Raw genomic sequence first — 20,670 nt, 5'->3', positions numbered from 1 at the left:
TACCATTAAACATGCATATCGTTTTAATTCTTCACCATTTCCTAGAAGTGAATATGTGAACCATAACATGTGTCACAATTGAGAACTATAGTGATGAATGAACTCTCACCCGGAAGTGATCTGTGTAGTTAGTCTTAACCCGTAGAGTGCTGCAGACGTGTATGGTCTCACTACACAGATGTCATGTGCCACTGAAACCCATGTTAAACTGCCCAACTTCAAACGAAGATTGCCAATAGAACGGGTTCTCGTTGGCACTAACAACATACACCAATGCGAACATACATTATATAAGCATTTATTTTCACTCCAAAATTGAGAACATTTCCGTCTCAGTTTTTTGCTATATGACCGTATCTGGCTGTAGTACCGGTGGTTCATTAAGCGATTCATTCCGGCTGTCACTTGCGCCATATACCCATGTCCCAAAAGGTCGATGCACAATACTACAAAATAACATGGCCAAAATACAGCCAGAAGGGTTACCATTAAACATACATATTGTTTTAATTCTTCACCATTTCCTAGAAGTGAATATGTGAACCATTACATGTGTCACAATTAAGAACTATAGTGATGAATGAACTCTCACCCGGAAGTGATCTGTGTAGTGAGACCTATACACCTTCTAGGTAAAGTATTATGACGTCACATGGAACCGTTGTCATAGCGTGACTGTTTTATCTAGTGAATAGGTGCATAAATTGCTAATAGAGAAATGGCAGGTGAGAATCTGTGTTTATTTAAAAATTTCACGTTCAATTCTTATAATTCCAAACACATAACCATGTCATTAATGTAAACCTCTTTAAAATAAAAAGTGAACTCTATTTTCCAACTATTTACTATTTTATTAACACGAAATTCATACTCAACAATAGCGGAATGCCTATGGTAGTTTCGGCTTTTTCCGTCAATAGCCGAATGAGAGAATGACAATGTTACAATCATTAATACAATTCATATTAATTTTTTGCATTAAATATCAATACCAAGTAGAAACATTTTGAATTCACTAGAAACATATAACGTAAGTAATTTTAATAACTTTTAACCTGTAATAAAAATGTCTGAAGCGATCTATTTTGTATGGTATAATTTATATGTGAAGCGGTTGGTGTATGAATATTTAACTACGAACTGTGGATGGGCGCCATTTTTTGATTACTGTCCAGATTTACCAATTACGACGTTGAAATTACAGTTATAAAATATTTGAGTGCGTGAAAATTCCATGTGTTGATAGATTTGACATGGAGAAAGTGGTTTCAATGTTTCCGGAAATGGATGAAACAGGTGTGTCGCGAGTTTCGGTGTTTACTGGCCTTGTAATTGTGGAAGTGGCAACACAGGATGGTTTTCGTGACATTTGACAGTGCCATGCTGATGTTTCGTTTTTGGAAAGTGGAACATTCTCTGTTGTAGCTTCGAATTGAAGCTTCGTTCCTGTGTCCCGACATGTACATGATATGCCTAGTTTCAAAACCCGAGTCGTTTAAAGATGGGATCGCAGTGGTTATGTGTTGTGTACCGTGTACGTCATACTACAATGCCGTTGAATGCGCGTTACTGCTAATGGTTGGCATGAACTGACTGAATTTTGTTTTTGAAATCGCTTTTGTAAAAGACCAAATTCCATTGGAATTATACACTTTTTTTGGATCGACAAAATAGATTTTTAGCTGTGGGATTTTGAATTCACTATAAACATGTAACGTAAGTAATTTCAATAAATTTTAACCTTTAATAAAAAATGTCTGAAGCGACCTATTTTGTATGGTATAATTTATATGTGAAGATTTTTAGATGTTTACAAGTTTGACGGCAGACGATTACTGTTTGATGTCTAAAAATAGAATCTCAAGGAAATTCCTCGGGGATTCCTTTGTTGACATAATTCATAAAGTAGTTCCGGCTATATAGCCAAAAATAGTGCTAAACTGAGATTCATGGTGCTATGAATGCCAGTTTTTATCATCACGTGATACTAATTTAACCAATCCAAGGGTTTATAATAAAGGGATTTTTAGAGATTGGAATTATTGGAAATTAAAAAAAGAAAAAGATTAATTTAAAGATGAGTGTTTTTAATCTATGATGTTGCGGTTTATATTCCTCAGTGCAGCCCTACACACATGCTACAAAGAACTGTATGATACATTGCTATACCAGTATTACAGGAATAGTGTAGTTCATGTCAAACTATTATTCAAAAGTGGTTATATGGCAGGCCCGTACGCAGGATTTTTAATGGGTGGGTGCGAATTGCTCATGATGGGACCAATCAACATAAAAATAACCCCTCAAAACAACAACGATTACGTAACATTATTTAAATTTAATAGAGAAACGTGGACCTTTAGTAATTGGGGGGGTGCGTACATACCCGTCGCACCCCCCCCCCCCCCCCCCCTGCGCACGGGCCTGTATGGAACACGTTTTATCATAACGACCTGACGACGTCTGGTACCCAAAAGGACCATTTTCGACTGCTGATCACGTGATGTCTTTGTTCTCGTTTCCCTTTCCCAATCGATTTTAAAAGAATGATATATCATGGGGGGGGGGGGGAGGGGGGTTCGATGGACCCCCCCCGAAATCGCTTTTTTTATAATTTACTATATCTGACATTGATATCTGACATTATTATATTTACTCAACATAGAAATATATGCCCAATATCTCTGCAATCTATTTTGGAACCCCCCTTTTCAAAATGCTATGTACGCCCATGTATATTGATGTTATGTTATAAAGCAGTTGATATTTATTACAAAAATGGATCATATAACAGCACGACAAGTACCATTTCGTTTTATCACGAAATATGTCAGTAGCGCCAGTCTATCAACGAATATCAGTGGTGGTGGGGCGTTTTTTTTTTTTTTTTTTTGGGGGGGGGGGGGTCTTTTTTCTTTCTTTTTAATTTTTTTTTTTTTATGTATATGTATTATTAATTCATTAAATTATTATTGTTGTACTTCATAAAAACTTCACTAAACTATGGTACGGTAATCTGACTGAAAGAGAGCTAGACGGACATTTGGACATAAATACGCGTATTTATGTCCAAATGTCCGTCTAGCTCTCTTAAGCTAGGTTCATACTTCTCTGCCGACACTGGTCGGCGGGTACTCGGCACACTCCGTCGTGATTGTGTTCATACTAGTCCGCTTTCCTCAAGCTCGCCGTTCAACAAACGAGTGCATTTCGGAATTTTCACGTGCGTTTTTTTACGGCTGACAATTCATACTTTACATGTTGTCGTGATCCGCGCTATAAATGCTTTCATCATCATCATCATATATATATATATATATATATATTTTTTTTTTTTCCCCCATCTGCAATAGTCCATTTTAGTATCATGTATATGTTTGGTACAATTATTTTATTACCACCTATTTGTCAGGTGGTGATGATATATTATGTGATGTTTTATGATGTATGATGTTTTATATGAGACCACCTATGTATAAGTTTTGATATGAGACCACCTGACACCTATGATTTATTTACAAGTCGTCACGGGATTATAATGTCAAATACGGGTGTCAGGTGGAATATTTCTTATTGTGACAATTTTCATATTTATGTCGTTTTAATAAAAGCGGCCATTTCAAACAATCTGCTGTTACAGGTTGTTATTTCTATAGATTAAGAACTGAAATTTGCTGGTAATAATCCGCACTTCATAAATATATATATATATTCCACATGTCCCGGTACTCCTGTGAGATACGCATGCGTAGAGGAAACCAAAACAAACATCCGCCCAAGTAGCGTTGCCGCCATGTTTACGTTTTTTGAAACATGAATAACACCAAACGTGTTCCTGTATGTAGACATGACACCACATCTGGCGACGAGGATGAACTTTATGTAATTGGTACGAAAATACAGTATCTACGCTACGAGCAAGCAAACGAACTGTTTTTGTTTTCGTTCGAAAAGTACAGCCGCGCTAATTTGTGAATGTGTTTTCGCTGACGTCATGATGGCATCGCTACCGCCTTTTGAGAAATTTGTTATGTATGGTGAAGAAACAACAGCCGGCACCAGATGTTGTAAATGGGTAACACAATTTGAAAATCCACTGTGTGTGCTTGACATTGCAAATAATTCCAGAAAAAAGCCTTGCTACTCCACTATGTAGGTAGGCCTATGTGAGAAAAAAAAATTTCATATTCAGTTTGATTGCAGTGCAATTGGTATCATTGGAAAGAGCTAGAAAAGACATTTAAAATGATCTTTGAATTGTGATGATAGGATAAATGTTGAGGGTGCTATGGTATTTTGAAGTCGCCTAATTTAGGGTGTTTTTCGTCAATGGATTTACATGTAAAACAAAGAAACACTGTGACCATTTTCTTTAAAAATGTGCTTCAAAATGCCATACAACCCTTCATCTGTATCATTGGTAAGAAAGACTCCCACCACTAAGAGATGGGTTATTGCCTCTTAAAATCATCTATCACAATATCAGTCATTTGAATTCACTAATAATTAATTAATTACCTACCTAATTACCCGGTAAATAGAGGTAGTCCCATTCTGAAAAATGCCCATAACTTCCTTAACCTTTAGACTACTGGATTAATTTTTAACAAAAACCACGTTGAGTGGGTACAAGTTTATAATTTGTACTCACATATATTCACTTAAATGTTTTATAAATACATGAAATAAAGTTCATATATGAATCGGTAAGTATTATTTTCGTGTCTTTTTTGTAATTTTTGTTATTTTTAGATCGGCTAATGGTGATTAAAATTAGGCAAAAAATCGAAAAAGTTGCATTTACTTACGGGCATTTGTGGCCAGCTGTCCAGTATTTATGTCCATTATTCCCGATAACAGTGGTTTTCTGACCAGAATTTTTTTTAAACCCGAACTACGATTCATATTGCAATATTTGGTAATTTTTGTTGTTGGTAAAACGATCAAATTTATTATTAAATTAGCTGTCACAGTCGGCTATCGATCCCTGAAAATGACCGCAACGTGCCGCCATTGTTGTCAAGCGAAAATACTTGCGGAAAACCACTTTTTGAACATAAAATTTCACGGTATTTTCATTTGAAAAAAATCAAAACAAAAGCGACCATTTTGAAAAAAACGGCGGGAAATATGAATTGGGGAATGCACTGTATACAGTGTACAGTATGTCGACTGACGTGACGTCGGGCGAGATATCTCGCCTTCAGTAGTCAGAAGGTTAATATTTGGAATATTTCAACAAAACCTGCACCAGCAGACAGCTAGCAAAAAGTTCTATCAGATGGGTCTATTCTCACTTGAACAATAACATTACTGAATTACTGAGCATAGCAATGCATGCAAAAAAACACATTAAGGAAATAATTCCAATAAAATGTGCATCAAGTGAGTACAGGATCCAGCAATCTTTCCCAAATTGAAATAATGGCGAAACTTTAGAGACTTACCACAAAAATATTAAAATGAACATCAAAACTGATGAAAATAAACCATATGTAGAAAATAAACACTGAGCACATGGCTAATTTCAATGTAAACAGTAGTCTGGACCAATCAGGTGGCAGCATTTGGGTCATGTGACCTAATTTCAGGTCGCATGCACACTTTTAGAACAAAACATGCCAGACAAAATCATTAACCATCGGCATTATTAAATCCCAAATTTCAATGAAATGCATATCAAAGTCATCTTTGCTTGTTAATAAACTATTCTGATTACAATTTGAAGAATTCCAATGAGATTAACCATCATTATTTTGAGGTTGATTATCGAAGGTTTGTTGACAAATCAAATCAACGGCTTGGACACCCGATCCTGCTGCTGGTATAAATCAGTGGCTGTATGTAGGATTGTCCTGAAAATCCACATAAAGGTAGAAAAGAACACATACTACAGGTCTATATAAGTTTGAAAAGAGTCTTTACTCGCTTTTCGGTAAATCGGAGGCATTTTTTATTGGTTATGTATACCAAACTTTTAACAGATGATTTGTGAAACTTCTAGGAATCTTATGGAAATAAATCGAAGACGAGGCAACTGCTGAAAATGTAAACTACGTCATCAGTATAAGTGTAGATTTTCAACCTTGCGCCCACGACCCAGAAAATGCACTTGAAAGTACAGCATTTCCACTGCCTGCTGCACTGCGATCAACCCAGAAACCAGGTATTTGACCTAAGCATATGCGATGCCTGGGGCCGATTCTCACATACCTACACTATGCAGGCGACGATGTTTTTGAAATATTTGACGCAATGACCGATGAACAGAAAGGGATTGGAGCAATGACGTGACGGAGACAACCCTATACCTAGGGAATATACCGTGCTAAAGAAGTCCCTGGATGAATATTTCATACAAAAATCATACAAGGCTGCACATCTACCAGAGTGTGCAGGAAAGCTCTGAAGGACAATTCAACTCCCAGGCAAACTTGTGCTAGATGAAGCTCTCAGTATGGAACTTTCTGAAAGTAGAGCTGCTATCATTGAGAATGCTGTTGCTGCTAATTCTGTCTCCAGTGATGCCATTGCCTACAATGTCAACAATGAACATCATCGTTGTCGTTGTGGACAACGATATCACTCGCGTGGTTCCAATCATTCCGGTGGTCGCTTTCTTCACAATGGACACCAACGTAGTACATGTGTGCAAATAGAACCGACTACCCGTGGTCCCAGTCATCGAGGCAACACCTATCGTTGAGGTGATTCCAGCCGCTGTGGTCGTCACAATCGTGTTTCCGGTGAGCACTCAACAAGTAATTCCTGTCATTACTGTGGATCTCGGCTCACTCCAAGAATGACTGCCCAGCCAGAGGCAAGACTTGCTCGAGCTGTGAAAAAATAGGACACTGTGCACGTGACTGCATGTCTACACCCATGGTAAGATGTGTCAATTTTTCATCATCTGTATCTAATGATGAAGAGCATGTATTCTTCATCACTGACAAGATTGTCAACTCGCCAAAGATCACAGCATTAGAGGCACTGATTTTCCGCGATTGCAAATCGGAATTCCTGATTGTTTTCCAAAACATTGATTAACTTTAAATAGCTCATTTGATTTATTAAAATTAATTTTTCGAACTAGAAACTATGGACACCGACAGCTGCCTATGCTATGCTACGACACTAGTACCGTTGTATGTTATGCCAAATGTTTAATGTAGAGTATCTAGACGTTTTACCAGTTGTATTTTCTTCGCTTATTCCCAGCGATTTAACAGGAAAAACCGAACAGTGTGAGCTAAAATTGTCTGATATTTACTCAAGTGAACGATATATTACAGGCTGCAAAATGACCGGGTTCGCATCGCAAAAAGCGATACAAAATCTTGCGATCGCGATGCAATATTGTAACAATGACTAGCAGTTTGCGATGCATGTTTTTTGTGACCAAATTGATCTTTAAATTGAGATCGCGGGAGAAGAACGCACTTAGGAATGTCGATTTTCCGTGATCCCAGCCAAGGTAACTGATTCGCCAATGATAAACATTTTTAACATTTATCTCAGTGTACAACCTTATCACAGCCATCGAAATAAGCATTGTGTCTGGTAACCCATTTACAAGTTACCACAAAATATAGTCTGGTAACCTATAGGTTTCCACAACTATATGAAAGTTAGAATTGAATTCCTGTTACTACTACGCAGTCATTCTGAAATTGTAACGGTGCGCGCGAACATCGGTACGAGAAACGAAATCCGGAAGTAAATTTATCTAGTGGGCGCTGCTTAAATGCGGATTGCCAAAATTGCTTTGCAATTGCACAAGTGCGCACGAACATCGGTGCAATTTTGTACGAGAAAACAAAACGCGGACATAAATTCATCTAGTGGACGCTGCTTAAACGCGGAGTGACTTGCGCGCGAACATCGATGCAATTCCTGACAAGATAATGAAATGCAGAAGTCCTGAATGCATTGCCTGGTTTACGTTCTCTAACATGTGGTAACCTCCCGGTAACCTGAACGACCGTTCTCGACTTATTTCAATGCCTGTTATCACGTGTGTTAGTATTTCAAATAGAAAATACTGTTGGAATACGCCGAGGATGTTTGACGTTTTAACAAGAACAGTGACGTAACGTACTAGTTGCTACGTCATTGTGGTAACCTAATTTGCAAGCAGCTCTGAACTTGTAGCCTACCGTGCACGCAAATATATTATGTTCACGAATTAAATATACCGCGAACATGCTGATAGCTCCGCGAATTTAATTACGTGTGACACTCGGTGCTATGCATGATCGGCGTTCAGCGATAGCCAGTAGTCAAAATGTCTGATAATTATTTTGACCGGTTGTCGAAGTGGTCGTTCGGTTTAACTTGTTGCGTAAAAAACAGTCTGGCAAACACTAGTGACAAACGGCTGGCTGAACTCTCGTGACTACGAGATTTCATTTTGTTGTTTTTACACTGATTATTCTTATATTCGATACATACTTGTGGCTTTCGTTATTTGTAAACCTGAATGCAACCTATGAATACTACTAATAAATAGTATTTGGTCTAGTTTGTGATTTTTCAAGTTTTCTGCATCATGTATTATCAGACATACATGCGGACAAGACTAGCGGACCGCATGGCGAGAATGTCTCGAATATAATTATATCGTACGTGAAACTGTCATTGAAAGGAGTTAAGTTGATATTGGTCGTTTTTATTTTATTATTGGCAAAAACTATCATAAAAATGTAAAATGAAAGCTTGATCACGAATTATTTTAGCCGCGAAAATGTTTGCGTATACATACAGTATTATCGACTAATTAACAGCTTGGCGTTTTTAATTTCGAATTGCCTTGGCAAATAATGTTCCGGTAAAATACGTATATATATATCGTTTAAGAATTGTCAATTTTCATAACAAAAATGAACACTGAATACGTTGGAATGATCAGCCAAATGAGGAATTTTTCACGGGCTTCAGTCGCACTTTGGATCAGACATACAAATCAATTCAGGAAAGACTAAAAAATCACTTTGAACAAGTTAGATGACCAAGCTGCTTAGCATAACCATTGACAAATATTATTCAGAAATATGTTGTACTATAAAAATTAAACCCTGACATTCCTATGCTATTTTCTATCTAGCCAAAAAAAACCAAAGTGAGATTCTCTGTGTGTGTGTGTGGAGGGGGAGGCAACTGCCCCCCTTGACCTCCGGAGGATACGGCCTTGTAAACAAGTGACAGTGATGACCCTTCACATGTACTGTTCTGTACTTGTTTTATTTTGGGGTAAGCAGCCCACAATACAGATACATGTATAAGAAATATGCAATTTTATTGAAAAGAATGTGTTTTATTAATGTTTACTCATTTTATTAAAGTGTTAATCAAATTCCAATAGTTGCTAATCAATTCTCCATCCAGTAGGAAAAACTGCTAATCAAAATTTTAAAAACAAATTGCACCCTGTATTATGTTATGCTTGCTTATTAATTTTTAACATTTGCGGCATTGCCATATTTCCGATGTCACAAAGGAATGCAGTAATTGCATATTGTATGCCAGGCTTTGTTCAAAATAAATTATACACGGGAAGTGGTTTATAGTGTGATCGTTTGTAATTATTTTCCCGATCATATCGTAAAGAAAACCGAAAATGTCCGAAGTCTGTGTCGTGGCGTATTCGTGTTATACAAATAAATACAAACTACTGACATGTTTTGCCTCATTGCATATTTATTTATTTTATACTAGCAATTATGCAACCCATATCGTCCCTTTAAGCTGTGCACCCAAACGGCCTTAACGAGGCCACTCGCGTGGACATATCGATCAGACTTTAAACTTTTAGATCTGTGTTCAAAATTTTATGTCGGAATTACTTTTTTTTTTTTTAAATATTATTAAATAGTCTGATCCTCTCTTCTTTCTCTTATTTAATTTTGGACTGTCCTTCTAAAATGCTCCAAATTATATAAATATTCGGCCGAGCAGTCAATTCTTTTTATTTTTTGCTATTTTCAAAATTCTGCCCATTTTCAACCCCCGTTCTTCCCCCCCCCCCCCCCCCCCTGCCGTCGTGTCTCCAGACTATATTTTGTGGTAACCTGTAAATGGGTTACCAGACACTGCTTATTTCGATGCCTGTTGAGTGCGTCGTTAAATAAAACATTTCTTTCTTTCGTTTCATTTGAAATTGATTTAAATAATATTATTTGATTTGAATGAGCACATTTTTGACTTTCTACTCTGTAAATGGAAGATGTCATTGACACCACATGCTCTCGGACGTGTTCTCGTACTCATTCGGAACTTGTGAATCCAAACGGAACACCTCGTCACATTCCGCTATGCTTATATTTCGTGGAAGTGTACGAGGAGTTCCGAATGGCTCTCGGAAGCTTTTTATTTGGAACTCTTCGGAAGTAAAATTGCGCGAAGTGTTCCGGGTCTTCTGGTAACGAGATCTTGGACTGACGGATCTCGTGGCATCTCTCTACAGTTGTTGTTTTTAGAGTCAACGAAAATTAGGATTGATATTAATGGATTATTAAATAAAACAGGTGGAAAAAAAAAAGGGGGGTAAAAGGTTAAAAAAAAGTTTAAGGTTGGCACCAAAAATCTAGGGACGGTCGGGTAACCGGAACCAAACCATTTTTTTTTCCTACGCCTAATTATAACATCTGATGCAATAATGTTATTCAGCTATTAGTATTACATTTTGAATTGTGAGTCTGATTTTATTTTTTAAAAACCCTACCCACAATGTTGCTTTTAACTTTATAAACTATTTTTGTTTATTTTTACAGAAAATTCAGACTGTAGTAGAAGCAATGAAAATATCGGCATAGAGCAGCATGTTTCTGAGGTAAGTGCATACACGATCCCAGAGATATGATAGTATACCACGACCTTTGATATACCAGTCATGGTGCATTGGCTGGAATGAGCCTAATGGGGATCGATCCTTTATCTCCAAGTAAAATGTCCAATTTCTCTAGAGAAGTATTTGTGTGTAATTTACTAAGATTCCAGTAAATAAAAGACAAAGACTGAGCTTTATTTCGTTAACGGATGAAGTGAAAAATATAACTGTTTACCAGTTAATAAGTACAACATATATTAATTAAATAAAATAAAGAAAAAACCCATATATACTCAAAGGCAAAAATTATTGTGACATGGATTGTTTGGTGTAATAAATTTGTGAATGGATTTATGGATGTAAACCAAGAAAATGTGCATGAAACAGTTCAAAGAAATGCAACCAAGCAGTTATTGCAGCGATTGCATGCTTTGTGCAAGAAACATGGAATATTCGGGAGAAATCCTGTCTTAGTGTTCACCATAAAAGGCCAGACATTCAGTCACAAATCGTTGCCACTCTGTGCAGCCTTTAGAAGTCAGAAAAATGCCATTAGTGAACTGTTTTATGCAATTTCATCATGCCAGGGCTCAGTGAAAATGAAAGATGGTGAGTCATAGGGATGCTTGAATCTGGGACCGTGTAACGTAATGTCGCACGTCAATGCAATGTCCACAGAAACACCATATGGCACTTATGGCAACAATATCAACAAAACAACCAGGTCAGGGACGGTCCCCGTAGCGGCCGACTACCTGTGACAACCCCTCACCAAGACGCATGGATCCTAACCACGCATCTGCGAAACAGGCATTCCCAGGAACTTTCTCCAACGTTTAGTGGCCTCAGTGAGACAATGGTACCAGGCCTGTATCAATGCTCAAGGTGGACACACTCGCTACTGACTGTGTGAACTTTGCTCTGGACCCCCTCTAGTGATGTGGCTCATTTGCATATGGCAGGTGCGCCCTTTTCATGGACTATTTCTTGTTTCTATACCTTCGGACATTTCTCTTTCCATGTTATAACGTTTCATACACAGCAGTAAAAACTTATCATCAATTATCTTTGTCTTTTGTGTGTCACAATAACTTTTGCCTTTGAGTATATCTGAAAGTGCAATATATACTTGTTTTGAAAACAAACCTAACTTAAACTAAGGTAAAGTATAGAAAAATGGAAATACACTGAATTAATTTCATAGTTGTTTTGTTTTTGAGTAGATACAGCAAATGGAAATAATGTGACACTAGCAGCAAAAGTATTGTTTAAGGGCCACCAGTTGCATTGTTGTTCTGAATATATGTATTGTGTGCATGTATCTTCATTAAATTCTTTAATGAGATATGTAGAGCAGTTTTGTTGAATAACTGCTTTAGTTAGTAGTGGCTAACTGAGAAGTTGTCTCACATGTTGGATAGGTGCCAGCTGGGTACTAGTCAAGCACTGAGTGTGTATGTGTGTGATTCTGTTCTGTTAGTTTTCTTGTAGGAAAAGGAACAACTCAACACATTTTAACCTATGGTTATTGGGTGTCTAGCATATCGTTATTTCAACATTTGATTGAGAAAGAGAAAGAAAAGAGACTTGCTGCCACCATATAGGCTATGCCTGTCAATAAAGCAATAAGGGTCTTTATATACATGTACTTCTATGAACAGGACACTACAAGTAAAGGTACCATCCACATCATATGCCTTTAATGTACCGGGACGGGATGTAGCCCAGTGGTAAAGCTCAATGTACTATCTCTCATTCCAGCCAGTGCACCATGACTGGTATATCAATTGGCATGGTATATGCTATCCTGTCTGTGTCATATAAAAGATCCCTTGCTACTAATGGAAAAATATAGCAGGTTTCCTCTCTGAGACAAAGTGTCAGAATTACCAAACGCTTGACATCTAATAGCAATGTGCTCTACTATTTTTAACAAAGTTTAACGTTGATGTACCAGACATGTGGCTCGGGATAGGACAAAAAGAAGAAAAAACAATTCATTGGAGACAATCGATTCTGTGACCCATCACCCCTCAGGCAAGTGCTTTAGCACTGAGAAAGAAAGAAAAATCTTTTATTTAACGACACTCTCAACACATTTTATTTACAGTTATATGGCGGTGCCATTGGGCTATGTCTCATTCCAGCCAGTTTCATTGGGCTATTTCTCATTCCAGCCAGTGCCATTGGGCTATTTCTCATTCCAGCCAGTGCCATTGGGCTATTTCTTATTCCAGCCAGTGTCATTGGGCTATGTCTCATTCCAGCCAGTGTCATTGGGCTATTTCTCATTCCAGTCAGTGTCATTGGGCTATTTCTCATTCCAGCCAGTGTCATTGGGCTATTTCTCATTCCAGCCAGTTTCATTGGGCTATGTCTCATTCCAGCCAGTGTCATTGGGCTATTTCTCATTCCAGCCAGTTTCATTGGGCTATGTCTCATTCCAGCCAGTTTCATTGGGCTATTTCTCATTCCAGCCAGTGCCATTGGGCTATTTCTCATTCCAGCCCAGTGCCATTGGGCTATTTGTCATTCCAGCCAGTGCTATTGGGCTATTTCTCATTCCAGCCAGTGCCCCACAACTGCTGTAACAAATATTGTGATATGTACCATCCTTTCTGTAGAATAGTACATATAAAGATCCCTTGCTGCGAATTAAACGAAAGGAATTGTCCATAGTAAACATAGTAAGATGTTAAAATAAATGATGAAATATGCCATTTGCCTGCATAGTCTTTATGCTGACAAGCCTTTTATGTGGTTGTATAATTATATAGTCACAAGAAAACCTAATTTGGTTTGTTGGGGACTTATTTCTCACTTTAGCTAAGGTGAAGAAAAGAAATAGAACTTTTTGTTTTAACAACACAACAGCACATTTGAATGCTTTAATGCATATATGTTGTGTCTAACATGTCGAACAAATAATTGCAACATTTGGTCTATTGAGAGAAATAATTTTAAAAATATTTTGTTATATAGCTTTACCGTATTTGACCGGAAATAAGCCCATGTCTTTGAATAAGCCCCCCTCCGTTTTGATAGCATTTAAGAAATTAGGCCCTCATTCGTAAATAAGCCCACCCCCAACTTCGTCACCTTATAAATAACACGAAATTGCAAGTTTGCTCAAAGTTCATTTAAAAGGTCATACCTCCTGCAGATAATTAAACACAAATGTAATACAATATTTTACCACCAGTGAGATTTAGCAGTCTAACAATAACAGTGTGTAACATTGTTTTCAATTTCATGCCTGCAGTATTTCTCTGAAGTATCCAAGCCCAAATATGAACTAAAAACCAATGTCTGTTTTTACCACCACACTGGGTCCGCAGTTAATGCTAATTAAGCAAATACCTTATTCTGATTGGCTAAGAACAATGACCTTAGATTGACAATTATTTGTAGTGTAAGTTGGCTGCCTGTGTCAGAAACGGGTGTATACGCTATTGAGTTGTTGTTAATTGCTGTTGTTTTAAGTCTTCTCAGCATTAAATTTTGGATGTAAATAAACAGCACTGGTAAGTAATGGTAACATAGAAGGTGTGTTTCTGATAATTAGATACTAGTACAAAAAACACAATTTAATTAATAAACAATTATTATTTATTAATAACAAATGGAACACTAATTAATAGATGTGCTACTGAACGTTTTTTGTTTTCTTCTAAGTTCATTAAAGTATTGTTATTTATTTTAATTATTATTATTAAAAGAAATTTCAACAAAATTGGCCCCTTGTCTGGGAATAAGCCCACCCCATGCTAAGCTCACAATGAGTTGTCTTGGCCCCCTGGGCTTATTTCCGGTCAAATACGGTACTTCATTATCAGGTAGTAGTAAGAGATCTTAGATAGGCTGGTGTGCTCCAACAGTTTAAACATACTTTAGTGGACATCATGTTATTAGTTCGCCACCTGTTCAACTAGAGGACAATATAGGTTTGTCTCAATCCATCTGTCTGTCCATCCCAAGTATAGTTCTCCAGACTAGATATTAAGCTGAAATTTTGTGTATAGCTTTATAATGTAGAGTTAAGATTAAGTTTGACTTTCATGGGGATTTGCCTATTTTTGACAGTTATGGCCCTTGATCTTAGGAGATATGAAAATGTATTGGGCCTGGTACTGCTTTTTGTTGTCAGTACTCTCAGAATACTCATTAATGTATATGTTTAAAGTTTAATGAAAATTAATATTCATAAACTAAAATAATATGTACAGATATTCTTTAGTGTTTTTATTTTTCTGTTATAATAACATCTTTGTTTGTATGTGTTGTGTGTGTATTTTTTGTAGTGTGCAGTGTATTTTTTATAATGTGTAGTGTATTTTTAATGAATTTTAATGTGTAATTATTTTTCTTACTACATGTATATGTGATTTTCATTTCACAGATGTTTGACCAGTGTTTTATTAAATGATGGTGACAGTAATTGATATATACACAATCTGCTCACAGATTTAACTACTAAAGCGATCTGATCTTGGCAAGAGAAGTGTATTTCTTGTCTACTACTTATCGAGCTATCGGGAAATTAAATCAAAGATATTTTGTTTTGACATGTGTAAGTTACACCAGCTTGACTGTTGGCCATCAGGTTTCATTGATGAGTGCATGCATAAACATTATTAAATATGCATTGATTTTTGCTGTTTTCTACATTAAAATACAAAATAAAAGGTTTACTTGGTTATATATTGTTAAGTACGTGTTACTTGGTTATATACTCTTCAAAAAAAGAAACGCAAAAGGGTACAAATGGGTTATAACTCCGATTTTATGTTTCCTACCGGTTCATGCTTTGTGAATATAAGGTCATTGCATGTCCCAAACACATTCCCACGGTTACATTCGATAAAACGCAGCTACTGTACAATAAAGTTCCAAAATGTGAATATTCGCAAAAACGCAGCCACGTGCAAACCATGTCACCACTGCACGTGCGTTGTCTGCACGTGCAACATGAACACCGACAGTATAAAAGTGCAGGGTGTTCGCTTGCCTGGCCTCTGTATCTGGCCGACAGTTGACAATCCAGGACATGCCACGTCTCAGTGAACCGCAGAGAAACAATGCCATCGGCCGACTAGACGCAGGCGAATCCAGAACGGCCGTTGCCAGGGCATTCCATGTGTCCCCAAGCACCATCTCCAGACTGTGGGACCGTTACCAGCAACATGGATCAACACGTGACCTCCCTAGATCCAGTCGACCACGGGTCACTACCCCCTGGCAGGACCGCTACATCCGGGTACGCCACCTACGGGAACGATTGACTACTGCCACCTCCACAGCCGCAGCAATACCAGGTTTGCGCAGGATATCCGACCAGACCGTACGGAACCGCCTACGTGAGGTAGGAATTCGTGCCAGACGTCCAGTTCGAGGTGTCTTCTTAACACCACAACACCGTCGACTCCGACTGCAGTGGTGCCAGATTCATCGACAATGGCCTCAACTGCGATGGAGACAGGTGTGGTTCAGTGACGAGTCCCGATTTCTGCTCCGACGTCATGATGGAAGATGTCGCGTGTATAGGCGTCGTGGTGAACGTTATGCGGCAAACTGCGTGCAGGAAGTGGACAGATTCGGCGGGGGTAGTGTCATGGTGTGGGCAGCCATCTCACACACTGGCAGAACTGACCTGGTCCACGTGCAGGGCAACCTGAATGCACAGGGCTACATTGACCAGATCCTCCGGCCACACATCGTTCCAGTTATGGTCAACGCCAACGCAGTGTTCCAACATGACAACGCCAGGCCTCACACAGCACGTCTCACAACGGCTTTCCTACAGAACAACAACATTAATGTCCTTCCTTGGCCATCGATATCACCGGATTTGAACCCAATTGAGCATCTATGGGACGAGTTGGACCGACAGCGACAACCACAGCCCCAGACCCTGCCCGAGCTGGCAGCAGCCTTGCAGGCCAAGTGGGCCACCATCCCCCGGGAGGTCATCCGTACTCTGGTTGCTTCAATGGGCAGGCGGTGCCAGGCAGTTGTCAACACACGTGGAGGCCACACCCGGTATTGACTCCAGATGACCTTGACCTTGGTGGTGTGTCCTATCACTTACTCACAATGGACTAGAGTGAATTGTGAACAATCCTTCAACATTTGGTAATTATCGGATTCACCATTCAATAATTAAATCAATTCTCCAAATGTTACGACAATGTTGTTTTGCATTTCTTCTTTTGAAGAGTATATATTGTTAAGTACATGTTACTTGTTAAGTACGTGTTACTTGGTTATATATTGTTAAGTACGTGTTACTTGGTTATATATTGTTAAGTACGTGTTACTTGGTTATATATTGTTAAGTACGTGTTACTTGGTTATATATTGTTAAGTATGTGTTACTTGTTAAGTACGTGTTACTTGGTTATATATTGTTAAGTACGTGTTACTTGGTTATATATTGTTAAGTATGTGTTACTTGTTAAGTACGTGTTACTTGGTTATATATTGTTAAGCACGTGTTACTTGGTTATATATTGTTAAGTACGTGTTACTTGGTTATATATTGTTAAGTACGTGTTACTTGGTTATATATTGTTAAGTACATGTTACTTGTTAAGTACGTGTTACTTGGTTATATATTGTTAAGTACGTGTTACTTGGTTATATATTGTTAAGTACGTGTTACTTGTTAAGTATGTGTTACTTGTTAAGTATGTGTTACTTGGTTATATATTGTTAAGTATGTGTTACTTGGTTATATATTGTTAAGCATGTGCTTTAAGTTGTGTTTGCTAGAGGAAGGAAAGGAAGGAAATGGTTTATTTAACGACGCACTCAACACATTTTATTTACGGTTATATGGTTTGCTAGAAGTAAGTGTGTGCAAGAGAAAGAAAAAATACTTTTTACAATTACATGCTAGTAATGATTTAACCTACTTAGTGCAAACATCCAGGTGATTTTATAAGTCTCAGAATAAGTGGGTTTTTTTTAGTAATAAAATTAGAATAGCAGATACATGTAAATCATTGCATTTTTATATTCTAATAAAAGATTGAGCACTATATTATAGTTATCAAACTATTTGGCATGCTTAATAAAGTACTGGTTACTCTGCACACTGTTTGTGTCTGTGTTATCAATAGTGTATAATTAAATGTCATTTAATGTTTTATATCCAGACAGGTTTTGATTTGTAGTTTAAATGTAACTTACTTGAGAATAATAGCCATGAAACTAGGCAAGATCTGAAATCTGGATTATACAATAATAATCACTGTGAAGCCATGGATTCACCATCCTGGCAGGAACATCAGATGAGCACTTTACCACTGGACTACATCCCACCCCTTCAGAGATATTAAACACTGTCTGCCCTTCTTTGACTCCTCTCTCCTGCCCTGCCTGTCCTCGCTGTCTCCATTTCTCTTCCTTTCTGGTGTCCTTAACCATAAGTCTGACGCCATCTAACTGTAAAGAAAATGTGTTGAGTTTGTTGTTAAATAAAATATTTCCTTCCTTCCTTTCTGGTCTTCTAGCATCCTCTCCTACTTCTCCTTAACGTTGGTCCAAAAGTTCAGGCACCAGGCTTGATCTGCAAAGTGTGCTTTGTTTATAGCTAGACATTTGAAAGGCTTGTGTATGTGTTGCTGTGTTGCTGATATCTCTTAAAGTAAATCTCTCGTCTTTTTTTTTCTTCTTTTTTTATGTGTTGAAATCTTGGTTTATTTCCAGATTGAGAACATGGTGCATGAGCTAAAGAAAGAATTCATGCAGGTCTTGCAGACTCTTACTGTCATACAGGATGACAACATAGCAGTGAAGAAAAAGCTTGCAGACATGTCACAGACGTTGGAGTCAGTGCAAGTAAGTGTTATGTGCCATGGCAGATTTAAGTACTGACGGCTAAGTACATGTAGTGGGTTTCAATCTGATCTAAAGGCTGGAGCCAATTTCACAAAACATAAGTTTACATTTGCGACTAGCAGTTATACCTGCCATGAGTTCACATGTGGTTTTGGCATCCAGAATGACATCATTATGGAAGATGGAGCATTGTAAAGATGAAAGAAAATTAAATGTGTATATTTGAAACTATATTAATAAATCTTTAACTAAACCACAATTTGTATTACCATACTAAAAGTATGTTAGTAGTAATATAATTGTAGTTTAGTTAAAGATTTACGTTTACTTGTAAAACTAGGTTTATGTAGTTTTGTGATCAAATGGTGTGTGTGTAAGGGAGGGAGGCATGGTAATTATTATTTTTATATTCTTGGTCGACCTGGTGTATTCTTTGATCTAAGCATACCTGGTTTGTATATAAAATTGTATTTTTTTAGGTCCAGGGCCCCGTTCCACAAAGCGATCTCAGCCCTAAGTTCATCTTAAGTGCATAGCTACCTTATGCAGTAAGGTGATCTTAGTGCTAAGATCACTTCGTGGAACTGGGCTCAGGTGGGTATACAAAAAATTGCCTCCTCCCTCTCCAATGTCATTAATTCTAACACAACCCTTTCATATTTGGGTATTTTTTGTCTCACCTATCATATAGGTATTACTGTTTCAATGATGGTAATGGAGCAGTGGCGACAAGATCCATTTTTGAATTAAAGTTCTGCATTTAGATCAGTTTCTCACAGCTTAGTTTAAATATTCATGTAGTTGCACCTATGGATGTTCATCACAGTGCACTGAAAAAGTTTATGGTAGGCAAGATATTTAATTCTGCAGAATTTCTGTTTAATTCTGTAACTAGCTCAAAATGTCAGAATGCTTTTCAGGTGGAAGACCTGTTGGCGAGTGGTTAGGGTCATAGAAAGAAGAAAGAAATGTTTTATTTAACGACGCACTCAACACATTTTATTTACGGTTATATGGTGTCAGACATATGGTTAAGGACCACACAGATTTTGAGAGGAAACCCGCTGTCGCCACTACATGGGCTACTCTTTCAGATTAGCAGCAAGGGATCTTTTATTTGCGCTTCCCACAGGCAGGATAGCACAAACCATGGCCTTTGTTGAACCATTTATGGATCACTGGTCGGTGCAAGTGGTTTACACCTACCCATTGAGCCTTGCGGAGCACTCACTCAGGGTTTGTAGTCGGTATCTGGATTAAAAATCCCATGCCTCGACTGGGACAGTCTGTCAAATGCCATGCGAATCAAAAAAAGAAACAAAAGGAAATGTTTTATTCACTCAACACATTTTATTTACGGTTATATTGTGTTGAACATATGGTTAAGGACCACACTGATATTGAGAGAGGAAACCCAGTCGCCACTTCATGGGCTATTCTTTTCGATTAGCAGCAAGGGATCTTTTATATGCATCATCCCACAGACAGGATAACACATACCATGGCCTTTGATATACCAGTCGTTGTGCACTGGCTGGAGCAAGAAATGGGCCCACCGAACGGGGATCGATCCCAAACCAACCACGCATCACTGGGCTTCGTCCTGCTCCGCCATGCGAATCGGTGCAGTAGGTTCAAATCTTGCCAACTGACACTTTGTTTGTTTTAATATTATGTTACATACATGCATTAGAAATAATTTGCATTGAGAATTCAGATTACAGTATCATGGAGTACATCATGATTTAAATTATTTCTCATATGTGACTCATGCCCAAGGCACAACAAAACATTGCCTTGAGCTTGAGTAGCCTACTGATGATATCTTGCACAAGGCAGATATACATCAAATAGGAAACACTGCGGCTTAACAATTTATCATTTTAATATCTTCTTTATTTATGTCATGTTATTCACTACCTCTCACATGTCACACCATCTAATGTAGTTGTTAACTCTATGTGTCATACCTACTAAAGAGTTGACCCAAAATGACCATTTAC

General features: G+C 37.8%; 1 protein-coding gene across 3 annotated transcripts in view; it reads left to right on the top strand.

Moving 5' to 3' along the window:
* Positions 1-687: 687 nt before the first annotated feature.
* Positions 688-20,670, top strand: part of LOC121370424 (rho guanine nucleotide exchange factor 33-like) — a 38,024-nt gene continuing 18,041 nt past the window's right edge. The window contains exons 1-3 of one of the 3 annotated variants that reach the window (XM_041495640.1): positions 688-725; positions 10,770-10,828; positions 18,536-18,667. In XM_041495640.1, coding sequence (XP_041351574.1) covers positions 719-725; positions 10,770-10,828; positions 18,536-18,667 — 198 coding nt within the window. In that variant the 5' untranslated portion in view covers positions 688-718. Of the gene's footprint in view, positions 726-3,852; positions 4,157-10,769; positions 10,829-18,533; positions 18,668-20,670 lie in introns of those variants that run through there. The other 2 variants (XM_041495642.1, XM_041495643.1) reach the window with 2 other exon arrangements.

Source organism: Gigantopelta aegis, chromosome 4, assembly GCF_016097555.1.
Source record: "Gigantopelta aegis isolate Gae_Host chromosome 4, Gae_host_genome, whole genome shotgun sequence".
Lineage (NCBI taxonomy): Eukaryota > Metazoa > Mollusca > Gastropoda > Neomphalida > Peltospiridae > Gigantopelta > Gigantopelta aegis.
This window is presented reverse-complemented; position numbering and strand designations above follow the sequence as displayed.